This window comes from Coenobita brevimanus, chromosome 33, assembly GCF_032717465.1.
Source record: "Coenobita brevimanus isolate Jiangsu-jjx chromosome 33, ASM3271746v2, whole genome shotgun sequence".
Taxonomy (NCBI): Eukaryota; Metazoa; Arthropoda; class Malacostraca; order Decapoda; family Coenobitidae; genus Coenobita; species Coenobita brevimanus.
Window position 1 is genome coordinate 7,793,262 of NC_136986.1, and position 19,052 is coordinate 7,812,313.

A 19,052-nucleotide genomic window follows, 5' to 3' on the forward strand; every position below is an offset into this window, starting at 1 on the left:
ATATATATATATATATATATATATGCAATATATTTTATGGTCGGTGGGGGCGCTCACCATCCACTTACTCGATGTAGTGCTGCTCTCGGGTGTCTGCCCTTTCCTCTCCATCCTTCTTTCCTTCCATTCTCTTCTGTCTCTCTTTCCTTCATTCTTTCCTTATCCTTCTGCCTACGGGTGACTTTACACTCCCTCTTCTGTCTTTCTTTCCTTCATTCTTTCCTCTTCCTTCAGCCTGTGGGTGACTCTACACTGGGTGGCAAGCCAAATGGTTTCCTGTACATTGACGCCTGGTGGTTTTAGTGGGTAATTATTGCGCTCCAATCGGATTGAGCCGGTGAAGGTTTATATCCAAGGGATGGTTGGAGTTGATTGCTCATGTAATACCGCTCAGGGATGAGTGAGGCTGGTCACTCTCACCTTAAATGTCGGGAGCAACTGCCTAGCCCCTGGCTCCTACTCTCCTCATGGGGCAATGTGGGATTGAATGATGGATGGATGGATGGATGGAAGTATATATATATATATATATATATACATAAAATTTCCACTTTCTTTCTTAGATCTTGATATTATACAGGAAGGTACCATAGGGTAACCAAAGTAGCCTACTTATGCCAAATACAAATGACGCTTACCAATTTTTGAAGGTCATATATTTGGTTGTGCAAAAAATGCTTATTTGATATTGAATGTCTCAGAAACTAATTGTGATACAGCTATTTGGTTGGAAATCCCATGATAAAAGAGTTTGCTGAGAATTTTGGCTGAATATTTTGCCATTTAGTTTATTGAAAAGTACTGAATTCAGATTTGCTCAGTGTCTTCTTTGTAACATGTTTTACATAAGACCACAAAAGTTGTAAAGCTGTAACCTTACAAAAATATAGCTGTAGTCTTGATGTAGTCTCTCTCATTATCTGAAAAGAAATATGGTTACAGTTAACCCGAAGGCGTCCCGTCGATGTGAATTAATGTCCACATGTTTTGTCACTGCCAATCCCGTTGACGTATATAAACGTGAATCAATTGCAAGGTCCCTAATTTGCAAAAATTTTCAATTTTCGTGAGTGATTTTTGGTACCTGTACACGGGACACCTTCCTCTACAAGATGCCAGGCAGGGACAATGCCTTACCCAGCATTACCTCCCTCCCCCTGCATGCCATTGTCTCAGCAATTCACCTGTTACCAGTGACCTGGCCAGTAAAGCCATGTCATGCCATGGTACGAAATTCAGGGCCAGAGTGATTCCCCAATCAATGACAATGTGGAGGACAAACTTTACATAGCATTAGAGGAAGAAACAGTCAGAAATGATGATCAGGTAATGTTGCCAAAAAAGGTCAGGTATGTTGATGTGTTTCATGAGTGAAACAATGCTTATATTGCCTATATTACTGTGTGAAAACCAATATTCTCTCATACTACATAGAAATTCGTACCAAATAAATAAATAAATACTGTTTATGAGTGGTGTGGAATGGTTACACTTCCATAGAACTCGTTTTCTTTGGAGCCAGCCTGATAGAAAACACAGTAAGGTGAGGAGGTACTGCTACCTGTATCGAGTATTTTAAACCTCAGGTGAGCGATTTCTCTATGATTTTTCGATGTTTCTCACCAAAAGCGGAGGTTTGAGCCAATTTTTTTTTTTCCAAAAATGGTCGGGATTGGGAGGAGTCAGTGGTGGAAAAGTGGTCAGGATGGGGCAGGTTAAGCATACAGTTAGTCAGTTATTGAGGCAAATGTTAAATGAACCTATGTTATGGTGAAGCTTCCTTACTGTGGCTTCTCAATAAGTAAATATGTAGCTAGGCTTAATTATGTTGTTTGAGCTCAGCTTTCAAATTTACATGCGATTATCTGATCGCCCTACCTGCGGTGCTCACCCAGACTACTCTACTCTGACACTCTGATAATCGTCGTTAGATGCACCCTCCCCCCCAAAAAAAAGGGTAATTCCGTTTTGAACTAACAGAGGGGCACCAAGAAAATCCTCCTTGTGCAATTTTACGAACCTTTCGCAAATTTTTTGTTAATTCAATGTACACATCTAAACTCAACATAAAAAGTTACACCTCTTAGAGTCTTTAGAGATTTCTATTGTATATGCAACCACTCGATATCCATAGATGACAGAGAGACAAAACCGAGGCAAACATTTTCACATTGTTGTTGTTATTATTATTATCATTATTATTATTATTATTATTATCCAGGAATATAATAGGAAGATTGTTGGATGTGAGAGTTTTGAGAGGGGAGGATGGAGGTATGTCTGACCACTACCTGGTGGAGGGAAAGTTGAAAGTAGGTAAGAGATTGGTGAGAGCTAGGAGAGTTAGGTGTGCAGGGAGGTTTTGATAGTCAGTGAGTTGGATAAAAGAGAGTAAATGATTGAGTGTCAGTAGAAAATGAAAGATGAGTGGAATGCAGTGAAAGATCAGGAGAATGGCAGTGTGGAGGGGAATGGCAGTTGTTTAAGAATGCTGTGGGGAGGCATGTGAAAGAGGTGTGTGTTGTGAGACGAGTGGGTGGTTGTGTAAGAAAGGGAAGTGAATGGTGGTGCAACAAAGGAAATATGGCTGTGGCTGAGAAGAGACATGCATATGAAGTGTGGCTGCAGAGGAAGGAAGAGGTATCATATGACAGGTATAAGGAAAAGAGGAGTATGGCGAGAAGGGCTGTGCGTGATGCTAAAGTGGCGGCAGACGAGAGGTGGGGTAGGTGATTGACTGAGAATTTTCAATAGAATAAGAAAATTTTTTGGAAGGAGGTGAAAAGGGTGCAAAAGGGAGAGTCTGGGAAGGAAGAGCGAGTAAAAGCAGAGGATGGAAAGATGTTAAGCGACATGGATGCAGTAAGGAAGGGATGGGCAGAATATTTTGAAAGATTGTTAAATGTAGATAAGGAAAGGGAGGCTGAGATTGTGGCAGATGGAAGGGTGCAGGGAATAAATGTGTGGGGAGATTTGAATGATTCTTTGATCACGATGGAAGAAGTGCAGGAAGCAGTAAAGGAGATGAAAACTGGGAAAGCTGAAGGTATGGATGTGTGTGTTGTGGAATACCTGAAAGATAGTGGAGCAACTATTGTTGACTGTTTAGTGAGACTGTTGAATGTGTGTTTTGTGAGAGGTATGGTGCCAATTGACTGGGAAATTGCTTGTGTGGTCCTGTAGGTAAGGTGTATGGTAGAATGTTAATTAAGAGAGTTAGAAAGGGTACAGAGGGAGTGACTGGTGATGAGCAGTGTGGCTTTAGGAGAAGAAGGGGATGTGTGGATCAGGTGTTTGCTGTGAGACAGGTGTGTGAAAAGTATTTAGCAAAAGGTAAGGATGTGTTTTGGAGGTTCATGGACTTAGAGAAAGCGTATGATAGAAATGATAGGGAGGCTCTGTGGACTGTTTTAGACTGTATGGACTTAATGGCAGGTGTTAAGGAGGGAAAGTTTTTATGTAAATAGTAGAGCATATGTAAGAGTGGGAATTACTGTAAGTGATTACTTTGAAAGAAATGACAGTGTGTTTGATTAGTGATATGAATGGCAAATTAGGGAATGTGCAGGTGGGTGTAATAGTTGGTGAGTGGGGTGTGCCTGCTGATATGGATGAGAATGGCAGTGCTTTAGCGGACATTCGTGCCGGGAGGGGGTTGGATAGCCAGTACCCTCTTCAGACACAAAATGATCCACAGGAATACATGGCGAGTGATGAGAAGGGTGGGTGGTGAACTGAATGAAAGGAAGGCAATTATTGATTATGTGTGTGTGGATCAAAGGATGCGAAGGTGTGTAATGGATGCAAGAGCATATCGTGGTTCGGGGAATGGACTTTCTAACCACCACTTGGTGATGGTGGGAATCAAGGTACAAGTAAAATGGAGAAACAGAAGAAGGGAAGGACAGGAGGAAGGATTATATGCAAGGAGAGTGGAAAAGTTACAAGAGGATGAGAAAAAGGCAGGATATAAGTGAGAAGTGGAGGAGCGACTGGGTAAATATGGATTAGAGCAGATGGGGGACGTGGAAGGTGTGTGCAAGATATTCACAGAAGAAGTATGTGTACCATGTGAGGTGGTGTGTGGGGTGAAGAGAAGATGAAAGGGGGTGCAAGGAACAGCATGTTGGAATGAAAAGGTGAGACAGGCTGTGGCACAAAAGATGTAAGCATATAATGACTGGATGAGAAAAAGGGGCATGGAAGAAGTTGAGAGACACAAGAGGGTTATATGTAGAGAGGAAGAGAGAAGTGAAAAGATTAGTAAGAGAGAGTAAGAAGAGAGTGGATGAGGAATTTGGAAGGAATTTGAGTGTAAAGTGGAGGGAATGTAAGAAAATGTTCTGGAAAGAGGTAAAAAGAGTTAAACAGGGTGGCAATAAAGTTACTCGGGGAGTGAAAGATAAAAATGGTAGATTGCCAGTGGAGAAGGGAGGAAAAGTAAGCAGACAGAGAGAACACTTTAAGGAATTGTTGAACATAGAGAATGAAATAATGAAAGTAGCCTATAAGTGGCTGGGGAATGGCTGGGAGAAGTAGGGATGTGAGAAAGAAGAGGAAATCAGTAGGATGGAAGTTGTGGAAGCAATGAAGAAAGTCAAAATGGGGAAAGCCCAGGAATTGATGGAGTGTGTGGTGTAATGCTAAAGCATGGGGGAGAAATAGTAGTAGAATGCATGTGGAAGATGTGCAGATTGGCCTGGGAGGAAGATACAGGCCCAGAGAATTGAAAGTCAGTTATATTTATTCCACTGTACAAAGGAAAAGGGGAAAAAAGAAGTGTGTGGTAATTATAGGGGCATTTGTCTTCTTAGTGTAACAGGAAAAGTATATGGTAGGACACTTAGTGACAGAATTAGGGAAATAACAGAGGAATTAGTTGGAAAAGAACAGGGAGGTTTAAGGAAGGGAAGAGTTTGTGTAGATCCGATATTCATTCTTAGATCTTTAGTGGAAAAGTTTCTACAGAAGGGAAATAAGTTGTATGAGGCCTTCATGGATATGGAGAAAGCATATGACAGGCTGGATAGACACGGATTGTGGCAAGTTTTAAGAATATATGGAGTAGATGGGAAGTTGTTGAATGCTGTGAAGAGTACGTATGAGGGTGCTAAGGCTGCATTGGGTATGGATTGTGAACTGAGTGAATTTTTCTATTTGGAGATTGAAACAGGGATGTGTCATGTCTCCATGGTTGTTTAATCTGTATATGGATGGGTTTATAAAAGCGATATAAGGTAGGGCAGTGGATGTTGGAGTGGCCCTAATGAGAGAGGGCATTGTTTGGAAACTCCCTGTACTGTTGTTTGCAGGTGATATTGTGTTATTAAGTGAAGATGAAGGGGAGCTACAAGGCTTGGTGAATGAGTATAGGAAGGTGTGTAAGAAACAGAATCTAAAGGTGAACGTAGGGGAGAGTAAAGTTATGGTTTTCAAGAGAAGTGAAGTCACTGAATGTACAGTGAGGTTGGATGAGGAGGAAATGTAAAATGTGAGTACGTTTAAGTACTTGGGTGGTATGATGAGTAAGGATGGAAGTTTGGAGGATGAAGTGCTTGAAAGGGTACAACAAGGAATAAAGGTTGCTGGTTCCTTGAAAGCAGTGATAAGAAGCAGGGAAGTGAGCATGGAAGTGAAAAAGTTTCTACGTGACAGTATTGTGATACTAACTCTAACGTATGGAAGTGAAGCTTGGACCTTGTTGGAGGGACACAAGAGTGAAAGCAGTGGAAATGAGTTATTTGAGAGGAGCCTGTGGAGTCACATGGAGAGACAGACTGATAAATAAGGATGTGAAAGAGTGTTGTGGTGTGGATGTGGATGTGATAGGAAGCGTTATGAGAAACACACTGAGGTGGTTTGGCCATGTGGAGAGGATGGAAAGTGAGAGACTGACAAGGAGAGTGTATGTGAGTGAGACGGAGGGGGAGAGAGGGAGGGTGAGGCCAAGGATGAGATGGAGGGATGGAGTGGAGAGGTATATGAGAGAGAGGGGTGTGAGCTGGGAGCAGGGCAGTGAAATGGTAGGGCACAGGGCGACATGGTGACGATTTGTTTGTGGCCACCCCATATGGGATTAAGGCATGTGGCAATAGGTAGATAGATTGGTTTCTTGTGAAAGTGGGGCTGCGACAGGGATATGTGATTTCGTCTTGGTTGTTTAATGTTGATATGGATGTTGTCAGGGATGTGAATGCAAGAGTGTTAGGTGGAGGTTTGAGGCTGGTGAATGCTGATGGTAGAGAGTGGAATCTGAATCAGCTGCTGTTTGAGGATGATCCTGCACTGGTGGCTGATTCAGAGGAGAGATTGAAACAGTTGGTAGAGGAGTTTGGAAGGGTGTGTGAAGGGAGGAAATTGAAAGTAAATGAGTTTAAGAGTAAAATGATGAAGTGTACGAGGTTGCTAGATGGTAGGAGGATGAATATCGTTTTGAATGGTGAGTTGCTTGAGGAGGTACAGTGATTTTACCCGTCCCCTATTCCCAACGTACGATGCATGTTGCAACTTTTTTTTCACGCTCAGTCCCCACAATGTGCATCGTACGTTTTGCAATGGAAAGGCCTGTTGTTTGCACATTTTTCAAGTTTTGTGGGAGATTTTTGGTAGGCATATGTGGGAGACCTCCTCTACCCCAAGCCAGGCAGCGACACTGCCTGACCCTGTGTAACCCCCATCCCCCCCACACGCCATTTTCTTGGCAACTCACCTGTTAGCAGTGACCTGGCCAGTAAAGACATGTAGCACCACGGTCTCTCCGACGACGAAATTCAAGGCGAAAATGATTCCCAATGTGAAGGACAAAGATTACGTGGCACCAGAGTTAGCAATGAGCAGAAGTGATGAGGAGGTAATGTCACCAAGGTAGGTGCGGTATGTTGATGTGTTTGGTGACTGAACAACGCTTTTAATGCCTATATTATTGTGTGAAAACCAAAATACTCTTGCACTACATATAAATTCGTACCAAGTAAATAAATATCTACTTATTCTGAGTAGTTTTGGTTAAGTTTCCCTCCCAAAGAAAGCGTTTTTTATGGATTACAGCTTCACAGACAGCAGTACCAGGCGAGGGGTCTCTCCCCTGTTTAGGGCATTTTTAACCTCGGGGTGAAAGCTTTCTCTCTGAATTTTCGATGTTTCTCAAAAAAAAGCAGAGGTTTGATCCCCCCCCCCCAAAAAAGTCAAAAATTGATTGAGTTTTGGGGTGGGTTTTGTAATAAATTAGTTAGTATGGGATGGGTTAAGTATTTAAGGTCACATGATGCTGTGGATGGAAGAATAGATGCAGAAGTGAAGTTTAGGATGAATGAAGTAGGAAAGTTGCTGGGAGGAATGAAATAATGTTTAGGTGTCGTTCGTTAAGAATGGATGTAAAGAGAAGGCTGTATGAGGGTGTACTGGTACCAACAGCGTTATATGGGGCTGATACATGGTATATGGGTGTAGCAGAGAGGAAAAGTTTGAATGTAATGGCGATGAGATGTCTGAGTAATATGTGTGGAGTGATGCATAAGGATTAAGTGAGAAACGATGATGTGCGAAGGAGAACTGGAATTGTGCAGGAGATGGCTGATCGAGTTGAGCAGAGGGTGTTTCGATGGTTTGGGCATATGGGGAGAATGGACGATGAGTGATTGGTGAAAAAGATAACTGGATCGGATGTGAGAGGTGTATGGCAGTGAGGAAGACAACGAATAGGATGGATGGACAGTGTGAAGAGAGCGTTGGATGCGAGAGGGATGTCTGTTGAGCAAGGAAGAGTGACTGCAAGTGACAGAAATGATTGGAGAGAAATAGTGAATGAATAAATGATGATGCAGCCCTGAAGGGATATTCTCACATATATGGTCTGATCAGCTGACCAGGTCAGGTGCGTGTAAGGGGATGGGTCCATTATGATGTGGCAGGGGTAAACCAGCTCTGCTGTCGGGCCCCGCTGCGGATGTCACTGATTGCACTACACAGACCCTCATGCCGTGTGCTGCGGTGAAGATCTGTTCCTTCTCCCCTTGGTGCTAAGATGTGAATGAGTGTGTTTGTGTGGATGACCGAATTGGGAGTGTGTCGTACTGTCTCGGCTAGCTCCCTTCCTTTGGGGGAAGCAGCCTTGGTATATTGATAGAGAGATTATTATTATTATTATTATTATTATTATTATTATTATTGTTGTCTTTAATTATTATTATTATTATTATTATTATTATTATTACTGTTGTTGTCTTTAATTATTATTATTATTATTATTATTATTATTATTATTATATTATAACTGTCATTAATAATTTATTGATTCACTACATACTGCAACAACTAAATCATTATTAGCTTCCTTGGAGACTGCAGATGGATTCACAGCCTTTCATTTGCATGTTCGTGGCAGCATTACAAAGATGGGAACCAAGGCTCCTCTTGTGCAGAATCATAAATTGTGTCTTTAGTACTCTCCAGACGGCATCCGTCTGCCCTCTCTTGCAAACATAAACACAAATGGCACTGAAAGACCTGTCGCCCTTTGAAATTAGTGTGGTGAATCCTGACATTAAGTACTTCCTTCGGGTTAGGATCAGTGTCGTCTGCTGCATGTCCAACCAACTTATTTTCAAAGTCCGTGGAAAGGCAGAAGAGACGACAGAAGTTTTGATGCTGACTATACATGTACACCAACTGAGCCATTGTAAAACTTTATGCACCCTGCCTGCTTCATTTCACACATAAAGCTAGTGCAGAAGAACAGAAGAGGCCAAATTACTCAACTAATACCAAACTCGGACAATCCATCCTTTCTTGGTATATAAATGGTTCGTAAACAAAGTTTTGTTGAAAAGTTAAAGAGATATTGAAGATTTCTTGCATTTTTGTGTAAATGCACATGTACATACATAATATAAATACTTGCATACAAACTCAGCGTTTTGAGTATATTTGATTAGTAAAGTTACAGTGTGCGTGTCCACACATTAAAGTGTGGAACAGGCTTGAGCAAATATGCTTGTTAATGTTATATGAGCTTTCATCGATATATGGAGGTCCGCTGCAGTACCGAGTTAACCCAGTTGTGATGCTCAGTTTGATGCTTTTTGGATTAAGCCACATAATATCTATGTCTTTTCCATAAGCTTTCCAATGATGTGCAGAGGTCTGCTTAAGCTTTAATAGTTTTCAACTGATGTCCTCATGTTGGCTCCTGTTTACTTATCTCAGTAATATGGTGGTGAAGTCTCAGAAAAGGCATGGAGCGTTACACCCATTACTTCCCTGTAAGCTTTCCAAGTTGGATGTAGGTTGCTCTGTCTGTAAACAGATTCCAAGATAACAGCTTTGGAGCTTTTTTTTTTGAGGGGAGGGGTGCTTTCTATATGAAGATGGTAGTGAATCTTAAGAATTCTTTTATGTAATTCCAGCTGTTTTTCATAAGCAGTTCAACGGTGCTAATGATCATTTTGACGTTTCTAAGCCTTTTTGTTGATTAATGTAACATATGGGATAGGAGGAAATTCAGACTTATATAGCCAGACCTACATAGTGTACATGGATAAGTTTGGAAGGAATGAGAGAGTGTTTTTGATTGGTGATATGAATGGTAAAGTTGGGAATGTGAAGGTGGATGGAATAGTTGGTGAGTGGGGTGTGCCTGCTGAGATAGATGAGAATGGCAGTGCGTTAGTGGACATTTGTGCTGGGAGGGGGTTGGTAATAGCCAACATCCTCTTCAGGCATAAAATGATCCACAGGTATACATGGCGAGTGATGAGAAGGGTGGGTGGTGAACTGAAAGAAAGGAAGGCAATGACTGATTATGTGTGTGTGGATGAAAGGATGCGAAGATGTGTAATGGATACAAGAGTTTACAGTATAGATGTTGGGGGAGTGGACTTTCTGACCACTACTTGGTGGTGGCCAGAATTAGAATTCAAGTAAGATGGAGGAATAGAAGAAGGGAAAGACGAGAGGAAGGAGTAGTTGCAAGGAGAGTGGAAAGGTTACAAGAGGATGAGAAAATGGCAGAGTATAAGAGAGAAGTGGAGGAACGATTGGGCAAATATGAATTGGAGCAGATGGGAGACGTGGAAGGTGTGTGTAGGATATTTACAGAAGAAATATGTGCAGCATGTGATGTGGTGTGTGGAAGGAAGAGAAGATGGAGGGGGGTGCAAGGAACAGCGTGGTGGACTGAAGAGGTGAAACAGGCTGTGGCACAAAAGAAGAAAGCATACAATGAATGGATGAGAAATAGGGGCGTGGAAGAAGTTGAGAGGCGGAAGAGAGAGTTATATGTAGAAAGAAAGAGAGAGGTGAAAAGATTAGTAAGAGAGAGTAAGAAGAGAGTGGATGAGGAATTTGGAAGGAATTTGAGTGTTAAGTGGAGGGACTGTAAGAAAATGTTCTGGAAAGAGGTGAAAAGAGTAAGACAGGGTGTAAGTGAAGTTAATAGGGGAGTGAAAGATTAAAATGGTATATTACTAGTGGAGAAGGGAGAAAAAGTAAGCAGATGGAGAGAACACTTTAAGGATTTGTTGAACATAGAGGATGGAAGTAATGCGAGTATAAGTGGCTGGGGAATGGCTGGGAGAAGGAGGGAGGTGAGAAGACAGGAAGAAATCAGTAGGATAGAAGTTGTGGAAGCAATGAAGAAAGTTAAATCGGGGAAAGCCCCAGGAATTGATGGAGTGTATGGTGAAATGCTGAAGCATGGGGGAGAGATAGTAGTAGAATGGATGTAGAAGATGTGCAGATTGGCCTGGGAGGAAGGTAGAGTCCCGGAGGATTGGAAGTCAGGTATAATTATTCCCTTGTACAAAGGAAAAGGGGAAAATGAAGTGTGTGGTAATTATAGGGGCTTTTGTCTTCTTAGTATAATAGGAAAAGTGTATGGTAGGATACTTATTGACAGAGTTAGAGAAAGAACAGAGAAATTAGTTGGAGAAGAACAGGGAGGCTTTAGGAAGGGAAGAGGCTCTGTAGATCAGATATTCATTCTTAGATCTTTGGTGGAAAAGTTTCTAGAGAAAGGAAAGAAGTTGTATGCGGCTTTCATGGATTTGGAGAAAGCATATGACAGGGTGGATAGACAAGGATTGTGGAAAGTGTTAAGAATATATGGAGTAGATGGGAAGTTGTTGAATGCTGTGAAGAGTATGTACGATGGTGTGAAGGCTGCAGTGCGTGTGGATGGTGAACTAAGTGAATTTTTCTCTTTGAAAGTTGGGTTGAAACAGGGATGTGTCATGTCTCCATGCTTGTTCAATCTATACATGGATGGGCTAATAAAAGAGGTACAAGGTAGAGTAGTGGATGTTGGAGTGGCCCTGGTGAGAAAGGATAGTGTTTGGAAACTCTCTGTATTGTTGTTTGCAGATGATACTGTGTTGTTGAGTGAAGACGAAGGGGAGCTGCAAGGCTTGGTGGATGAGTTTGGGAGAGTGCGTAAGAAACGGAATCTAAAGGTGAATGTAGGGAAGAGTAAAGTGATGGTCTTTGAGAGAGGTGAAGTCAGTGAATGTACAGCGAGGTTGGATGGTGAGGAATTGGAAAATGTGAGTACGTTTAAGTACTTGGGTAGTGTGACGAGTAAGGATGGAGGTTTGGAGGGTGAAGTGCTTGAAAGGGTACAGCAGGGAAGAAAAGTTGCTGGTTCTTTGAAAGCAGTGATAAGAAACAAGGAAGTGAGCATGGAAGTGAAAAAGTTACTACATGACAGTATTGTGTTACCAACTCTAACGTACGGAAGTGAAGTTTGGACGTTGTTGGAAGGACACAAGTCAAGAGTGAGAGCAGTGGAAATGAGTTATTTAAGAGGAGCCTGTGGAGTCACATGGAGAGACAGGCTGACGAATGAGGATATAAAGGAGCGTTGTGGTGTTGATGTGGATGTGATAGGAAGCGTTATGAGGAACACACTGAGGTGGTTTGGCCATGTGGAGAGGATGGAGGGTGAAAGATTGACGAAGAGAGTGTATGTGAGTGAAGTGGAGGGGGGAAGAGGGAGGGGGAGGCCGAAGATGAGATGGAGGGATTGGATGGAGAGGTATATGAGAGAGGGAGGGGTGAGTTGGGAGCAGGGCAGTGAAATGGCGGGGGACAAGGCGACTTGGAGGCGATTTGTTTGTGGCCACCCCAAACGGGATTGAGGCGTCTGGCAATAGATAGATAGATAGATAGACATTCCATACTGTACTCACCATAAATTTGTAGCTGACATAAGCGTCGACACATGGAAATAAAGAATATGTTTGTATCTAATATTACTGTAGTCTTTATAATGACCCGTCTTATCTTGGAATGTGCATACGTTCAGCCTAGAGGCTTCTGACCCTTATGCCAGAGGAAGGCATGTCACGCTATTTTTTTTCTCCCCAGTTAGATGCTTGTTGAATGTTTTTCAGCAGCATGTTAATGAGTTTCGTTAAAAAAAAAAAAAAAAAAAAAATAGAGGCCCCCCAAGGGAGGACTCACACCAGCCACGAGCCGATACATCTCTGGCGCGGATCGAAATATGACTTTAACCTTGATCCACATTCACCAATTTCGAACTAATAGGAGATTTTCATCCCTTGTACACACCTGTAAAATTTTGTGATTATATCTTGCACGGTTGCAAAGTTATCGTGCTAACAGATACACACACAGACAGACAGAGGAAGTGAAAACAATACCCCTATCGGGGCTGGTAAAAAAAATTTGCCCCAGTAAAATCTTTCCAATGGTCTGCATGACGCCACTTGACTCTTAATTTCTGAGATAACCCATTTTGGTGCATAATTTGGTGGTGTTTGGTTCAGCAGTATGGTGATGAACACAGAAAAGCCACTCACTGTGTGCTCACAAAGTTTCCAGCTATAAGCATTTGTCCAGTGTAGCGTTAACCCGGTGAATACTGGGATTGGGACGGTGCAAGCATGTATGCATGTGTGAAATGGGATTATTTTGAGAGAAGCACAATGTGACCAAATGCAGTTTATCTGTTCCCAAGCGCTTAAATACGTCACAGATAATAAACAAACACATTATACCCCTACCATATTCAAGTATTATATGGTCATGAGGGCTCGTTTTCCATGTTTTGCAAAGTTCGTTAAAACTGCTAAGGAAGACATCTTGTGCTGTAGTCATGCCCAACCATTATGATTCCCTATTTATTCATAATAACCCAGTAAGGCCAAAGAATAACTTCATTTATAGATTCAAGTGATACTAATGCGAATGAAAAATGAATTACTGCATTGTATCTAAGCTATCACTCCATTTCAACACAGAAATGAAATCACTGTTACTTCACAGAGTTTGTTGATACGTCGGGAACGATGCTGTAAACAGGCCAGAACGTTTAATCGAAAGCCGCTGAATGTTTCTGGGTTTTATTCCTTCTAGGCACAATTGAGATACGCTTGGAATACACTGTGACTTTTCTCTCTCAATTTACCTCCGTCCTCTCCCACTACACCCGCTCACTGCCCGTTCACTGACTGACTCCCACTTACCGACTCTCTGACTGGCTGCTCCACCCTTCGGTAATTAGCTCTCACTGTCTGACTCATTAAATGTGTCACTGACTCTGTCACCATCTATCTGTCCACTGACTCACTAATTCATTGACTGTTCACTGATTGTCCGCTACCCACTCTGACTCACTGTCTGCTTCACTAACTCCGTCACTGACTCTACCACTGACTCATTGACTCGCAGACTGTTCACTGACAGGCCGATGCTGACCCTGAATTTCACTGTTTGATTGGCAAACTGTTACTGACTAGCTGCCGCACGCCAACTACGACTCACACCCTCTGTTACTCTGGCTTGCTTACTACACTCAAACTGACTTGCCTTGGATGTGGGACGGTTCTGTTTAAATCCTACCCTCCTGATTCCACCTACTAGATCGGCCCAGAATATCCTACAGCCGAGAAGATAACCCACATTTTCTCACACAATAATGCACTTTAATTAACAATACACACTAACAATAAAGGCAAGAACTAATTCCGAAGGTAAGACAGAAAATAAAACAGACACGTTAAAATATCCAGAATGTTCCTTACTCCTCCAGATATAATCATAAGCCAAAACCTATGGCATAACACTTAATACCTTGCAGGGAGTAGATTGTAGCACCAGTCGAACAGGGCAGTACCCCCAAGCTGGACGGAATGCTGATGGCAGGGAGAGCTGAAGCTTCTGTTTATTTAACCTTCAGGATTAGCTTCTGACCACCCTCCCTCTGCTGAACTTTTTCAGTGTTTCAGTATTACCAAAAAAAAAAATGGCAGCATACTCTTCAATACAAGTTCCTCTATCAGCACCAAACTACATGCACTTAAACTCTTCATTTCCTATTCAAAATTTAAGAACAATGACATCTTAACAGGAAGTCTCAGAGTCCCCAGGGAGGAGAAGGAAACCATAAAAGCCCCCACCATCCTCCCCTTTCCCGATGATGACCAAGCGAATTGCATGGAACCACTGTCTGACTCACTTCTTCATTTCTCCAATATTTGCTACCTTTCTTCTAACTTCCTCTATGTTGAACACATCTCCATTAAACCTCACCTTCTCTTTCTCACAGAGGCTAAGCTGTCTGAGGCGACTGATAGCAAACCATTCTCTGTATCCTTTTACTTTCTCTTTACTCACTTCAAAACCAAAGGTGTCTGTTGTGTATACAGTATGTATCCAACAACACACCTTGCTCTCGTGTTCCTGAACTTGAATCTTCTGAATTCTCTACTCTCTGGCTTTGGCTATCATGTCATTCTCTGGCTAAAAATATCTGTGCTGTTTACTTATCCCCTAATTCTACTGACTATGAAAAATTCTTCGACTACCTTTCTTCCAAGGTTGAATACATCCTATCAATTTCTTACTTTAAAATCTCCATTCTAGGTGATTTCAATGTTCACCACCACCTTGGCTCTTTTGTACTTTTATTGATCCACTTGGTGAACAAACATACATCTTTCTATCATTACTGACCTAGAGCAGCTTGTACAGCACCCTACCCGTACCCCTGACCACCTTGGAGAGAGTTACAACATACTTGACCTCTTACTTATAACTAATCTTTCTGCTTACACTGTAAATCTTTTCTCTGTCGGGCTCCTCTGATTACAACCTCAACACCATTTCCCGTCCTATTGCTCCAGTAAGGCCTGTGGACCCTCCCCCAAAGCGGCAGCTGTGGCACCTCGGAGCTGCTGATTGGAAGGCCCTAAGGCAGTACTCCATTGATTTTCCCTGGAATGATTTATACTTCTATGGCCGAGAATTATGTGAATGTGCCATATGCATTATGGAGGTTATCCTCTCCGGCATGGAAGCATTCATTCCTTTTCTTATCCTGTGAATGGTGAGGAAAAAAAAAAAAAGGTTTAATCTTGCTTGTTGTAATGCTGTCCACAACAGAGAAAGGGCATGCAAAAGGTACTGGAGCTAAGTGACCCCTAAATCTCATCTCTTATATTTCTTCCCAGAATCATATTAAGACTGTTCTTCACTTTGGTAAAATTAACTTCATTTGTAATAAAATGCTCTGAACTCCCCAATGCAGATTCTTCCTGCTCCTTCTGGCACCTTGCCAGAAACCTTTCTAACAACTTTCTCGCATCATCTTTACCTCCTCTTTTCCATTCTGATGGTTCTGTAGCTGTTTCTTCTACTGATACAGCAAAACTCTTTGGTCAGACTTTTTCCTCAAATTCCGCCTTAGACAATTCCGATGCTGTTTCTCCATCACTTCCCTCTTCTGACTTCCTCATGGCTTACATTAAAAATTCTTTATTTGAGGTATTTTCTGCAATTACCGGCCTCGCTACTAACAAGGCATATGGCCCTGATGGGGCCTCTCCTGTTGTCCTCAAGAACTGTGCTTATGTGCCAACTGCCTGCCTTGGTAAATTCTTTCATCTATGCCTGTCAACTTCTACTTTTCCATCTTGCTGGAAGTTTGCTCACATTCAACCTTCCCAAAGAAACGTGACCATTCCCAGCCCTCTAACTATCGCCCAGTAGCTTTAACATCTTGTATTTCTAATTTTATTAAATCCATTCTTTATAAAAAAAAAAAAAAAAAAAAAGCACTTTTCCTATCACAACCTTCATTCCTATTCTTCTTGATGACATTGTTGCTTGTTCAATCTAGAAAAGATCCAAACTACAAAGTACTATCTTTGTTTAATGCGAAACCCTAACTACGACTTCTTTTTAGCCAGGGATACGGGTTGAGTATGTCCCCCAAAGTATTGCACTTTACAGGTAAGATTAAATGTGACGTTTAGTATATTGTGAATCTCATCTTTGTATGCAGCATAACCGTTTGTAAACTCCTTCTGTGTCACCAGTTCTCCTTAAACTTTTTGGTGTGTATCTCTCCCTTGGTAGTCGAGTTGAATATAAATAAGGCCATTATAACTGTGCATTAATTTTGTATGATTCAGATCCAAGAGGTGGCTAGAGGTATTTCTAATATGTAAGCTTTGCAAGGGACGTGGGGTGGTATTCCTTTCACCGTGATGACATATTTTGTAGTCTATTCATGTAGTTTCCAAATCATTTCATTCACCTCAGGAAAGACCTCGAACTAGAGGGTTATGGTGAAGTCATCATTAACCTTATTATTACTAGGGTGCTCAATAATCTTAATAATGCCGTCAGATCAACAGCAAAATTTATACTATTCGTTATCGTATCGTAGGGACTAACCTCGTATCACTGACATCTTTGTAACCATTTATCCCACCATGATTTTTGCCAGGATGGAGAGTTCGACTGGGATGAAAGTCTGCAAGGTAAGATACTGGGGTGCTTTTTCATCGGATCCCTTCTGACAAACATTGTAGGGGGACGAGCAGCAGAATATTTCGGTGGGAAGATTGTCTTTGGTCTCGGCGTCCTTCTCACTGCCATCCTGACCATCCTGTCACCAGTATGCGTCAGAGCTTCTACGGAACTATTCATTGCTGTGCGGATACTTGAAGGTCTCACTGAGGTAAAAATATATGTTTACAAAATCTTATAGCATTCTGAACAACAGGGAACCTAACACAGTCCAAAGGACCCAGTCTCATACGCAAAGACGCTCTACACCATTACATCCTCATAGATAAAATAAAGTACACCTGAAATTCTCATGCATGCCATCCATGCCTTATTACGATATGGATTGCATGGATGGAATCTGAGAAAATATTAGCACACCAGGTATAGAAATCAACTTCCAAGGGAAAGGTATCTGTGAAGTTTTTAAGTTTGTGTAAATAAAAGGGCCAAGAGAACTTAATCTTCCTTTGCTACAAAAATAGTACTGCATTCTTGCCACCACCACTTATTTTATTGTATTATTATTATTATTATTATTATTAGTAGTAGTAGTAGTAGTAGCACTAGTCAGTGGTGGGCAGCGCAAACGAAGAAGGACCTTGCGCAAGTGCAATGCACAATCCACAGTTCACTACCTTGCGCAAGTGCAAGTGTGCAATCTGACAAATATTTACCTTGCGCAATGTCGCAAAGTGCAAGCGCAAACCATTTGGATATAATTGTGGGAATTACTGAAAAATTTTGAGATATTTACGTAAATTAGCATACTTACTTTTATTTATTATTTTCTGTTATTTGTAATTTGCACAAGTGCGCAATCTAATATTTAGCTTGCGCAGTGTCACTAAGCACTTGCGCAAACCATTTGCATATATTTGAGGGAATTACTGTAATATATTGAGATATCTAAACAAATTAGCATACTTACTTTTATTTATTATTATTCTATCTATCTATCTATCTATTGCTAGACGCCTAAATCACGTAAGGGATGGCCACTGGCCACAAACAAGCAACAAATCGCCTCCACGTCGCCCTGTCCCCCACTATTTCACTGCCCTGCTCCCAGCTCACAACCCCATCTCTCATATACTTCTCTACTCCATCCCTCCATCTCATCCTTGGCCTCCCCCTCCCTCTCCCCCCCTCCACCTCACTCACATACACTCTCTTAGTCTCTCACTCTCCATCCTCTCCATATGACCAAACCACCTCAGTGTGTTTCTCCTAACGTTTCCTATCACATCCACATCCACACCGCAATGCTCCTTCACTTCCTCATTTGTCAGTCTGTCTGTCCATGTAACTCCACAGGCTCCTCTCAAATAACTCATTTCCATTGCTCTCACTCTTGACTTCTGTCCCTCCAACAAGGTCAAAGCTTCACTCCCATACATTACAGCTGCTATCAAAATACTGTCACGTAGTAACTTTTTCACTCGTGGAAGTTCAAAAAGAGGAGTGAGCGGGCTGTGAAGCGAAGGGGCAGGGAAACAAAGGCTGTGCTGTTGCCAGTTTTACTTTTATCTGCATATATATTTCCTTACAAAAATCATTAAAACATTTTATTTAAATTAAATATCCACAGCCTAATAAATTATTAGGCTGTGGATATTTGATTTAAATAATATGTTTTAATGATTTTTGCAAAGAATTGCATATGCTACTCTTAATAAATAATGTATTTTTAATTATTATTTACTAATAATAATCACTTAAAAAATATTAAAATCCATTATCTCTGTTGAAACATTTTAAGAAATGCTACTACCCTCCGTCCCTCCCACCTCCCCCTAGCAGAACCCTTGCGACCTGCCCGAGCCTCCCCCATCCCTTGTCCAGACATACAGGAAGCTCCCAAGACTACGTGTCCCTTGGACTGTGCAGTGCGCAATCCAAAGGACAGGTGCGCAAGGCAGGTGCGTAAGCGCAATATGCGCATGGTCTCATGTGATGCGCAATGCGCAAACAATATTCACCGGAGTGCAATGGTGTGCAATTCCGCTTTGCGCAAGTGTTTGAGCACCTGCCCAGCACTGGTAGTAGTAGTAGTAGCAGTATACATTTTTAAAATTCAGGAATGATAATTAGTAGTGAAGGATTTTCGACTTCCAGTGTTATCACAAGCATCCTATGTTATCCAGTATGGACCTGCCCCAAGCGAGCGAGCAAAGTTTACTCTCTGATAAGTTTGGTAATGAACAGCCTGGCCCTACCTGACCGTCACTCTAGGCAGAAAC

The 19,052-nt window shown here is 41.8% G+C and overlaps 1 protein-coding gene across 1 annotated transcript in view; it reads left to right on the plus strand.

Annotated features, from left to right (window-relative positions):
- Positions 1 to 19,052, plus strand: part of LOC145395783 (putative inorganic phosphate cotransporter) — a 90,946-nt gene that overhangs the window by 17,686 nt on the left and 54,208 nt on the right. The window contains exon 3 of the mRNA XM_080269320.1: positions 16,748 to 16,981. Within this exon, the coding sequence (XP_080125446.1) occupies positions 16,748 to 16,981 (234 nt within the window). The remainder of the gene's footprint in view (positions 1 to 16,747; positions 16,982 to 19,052) is intronic.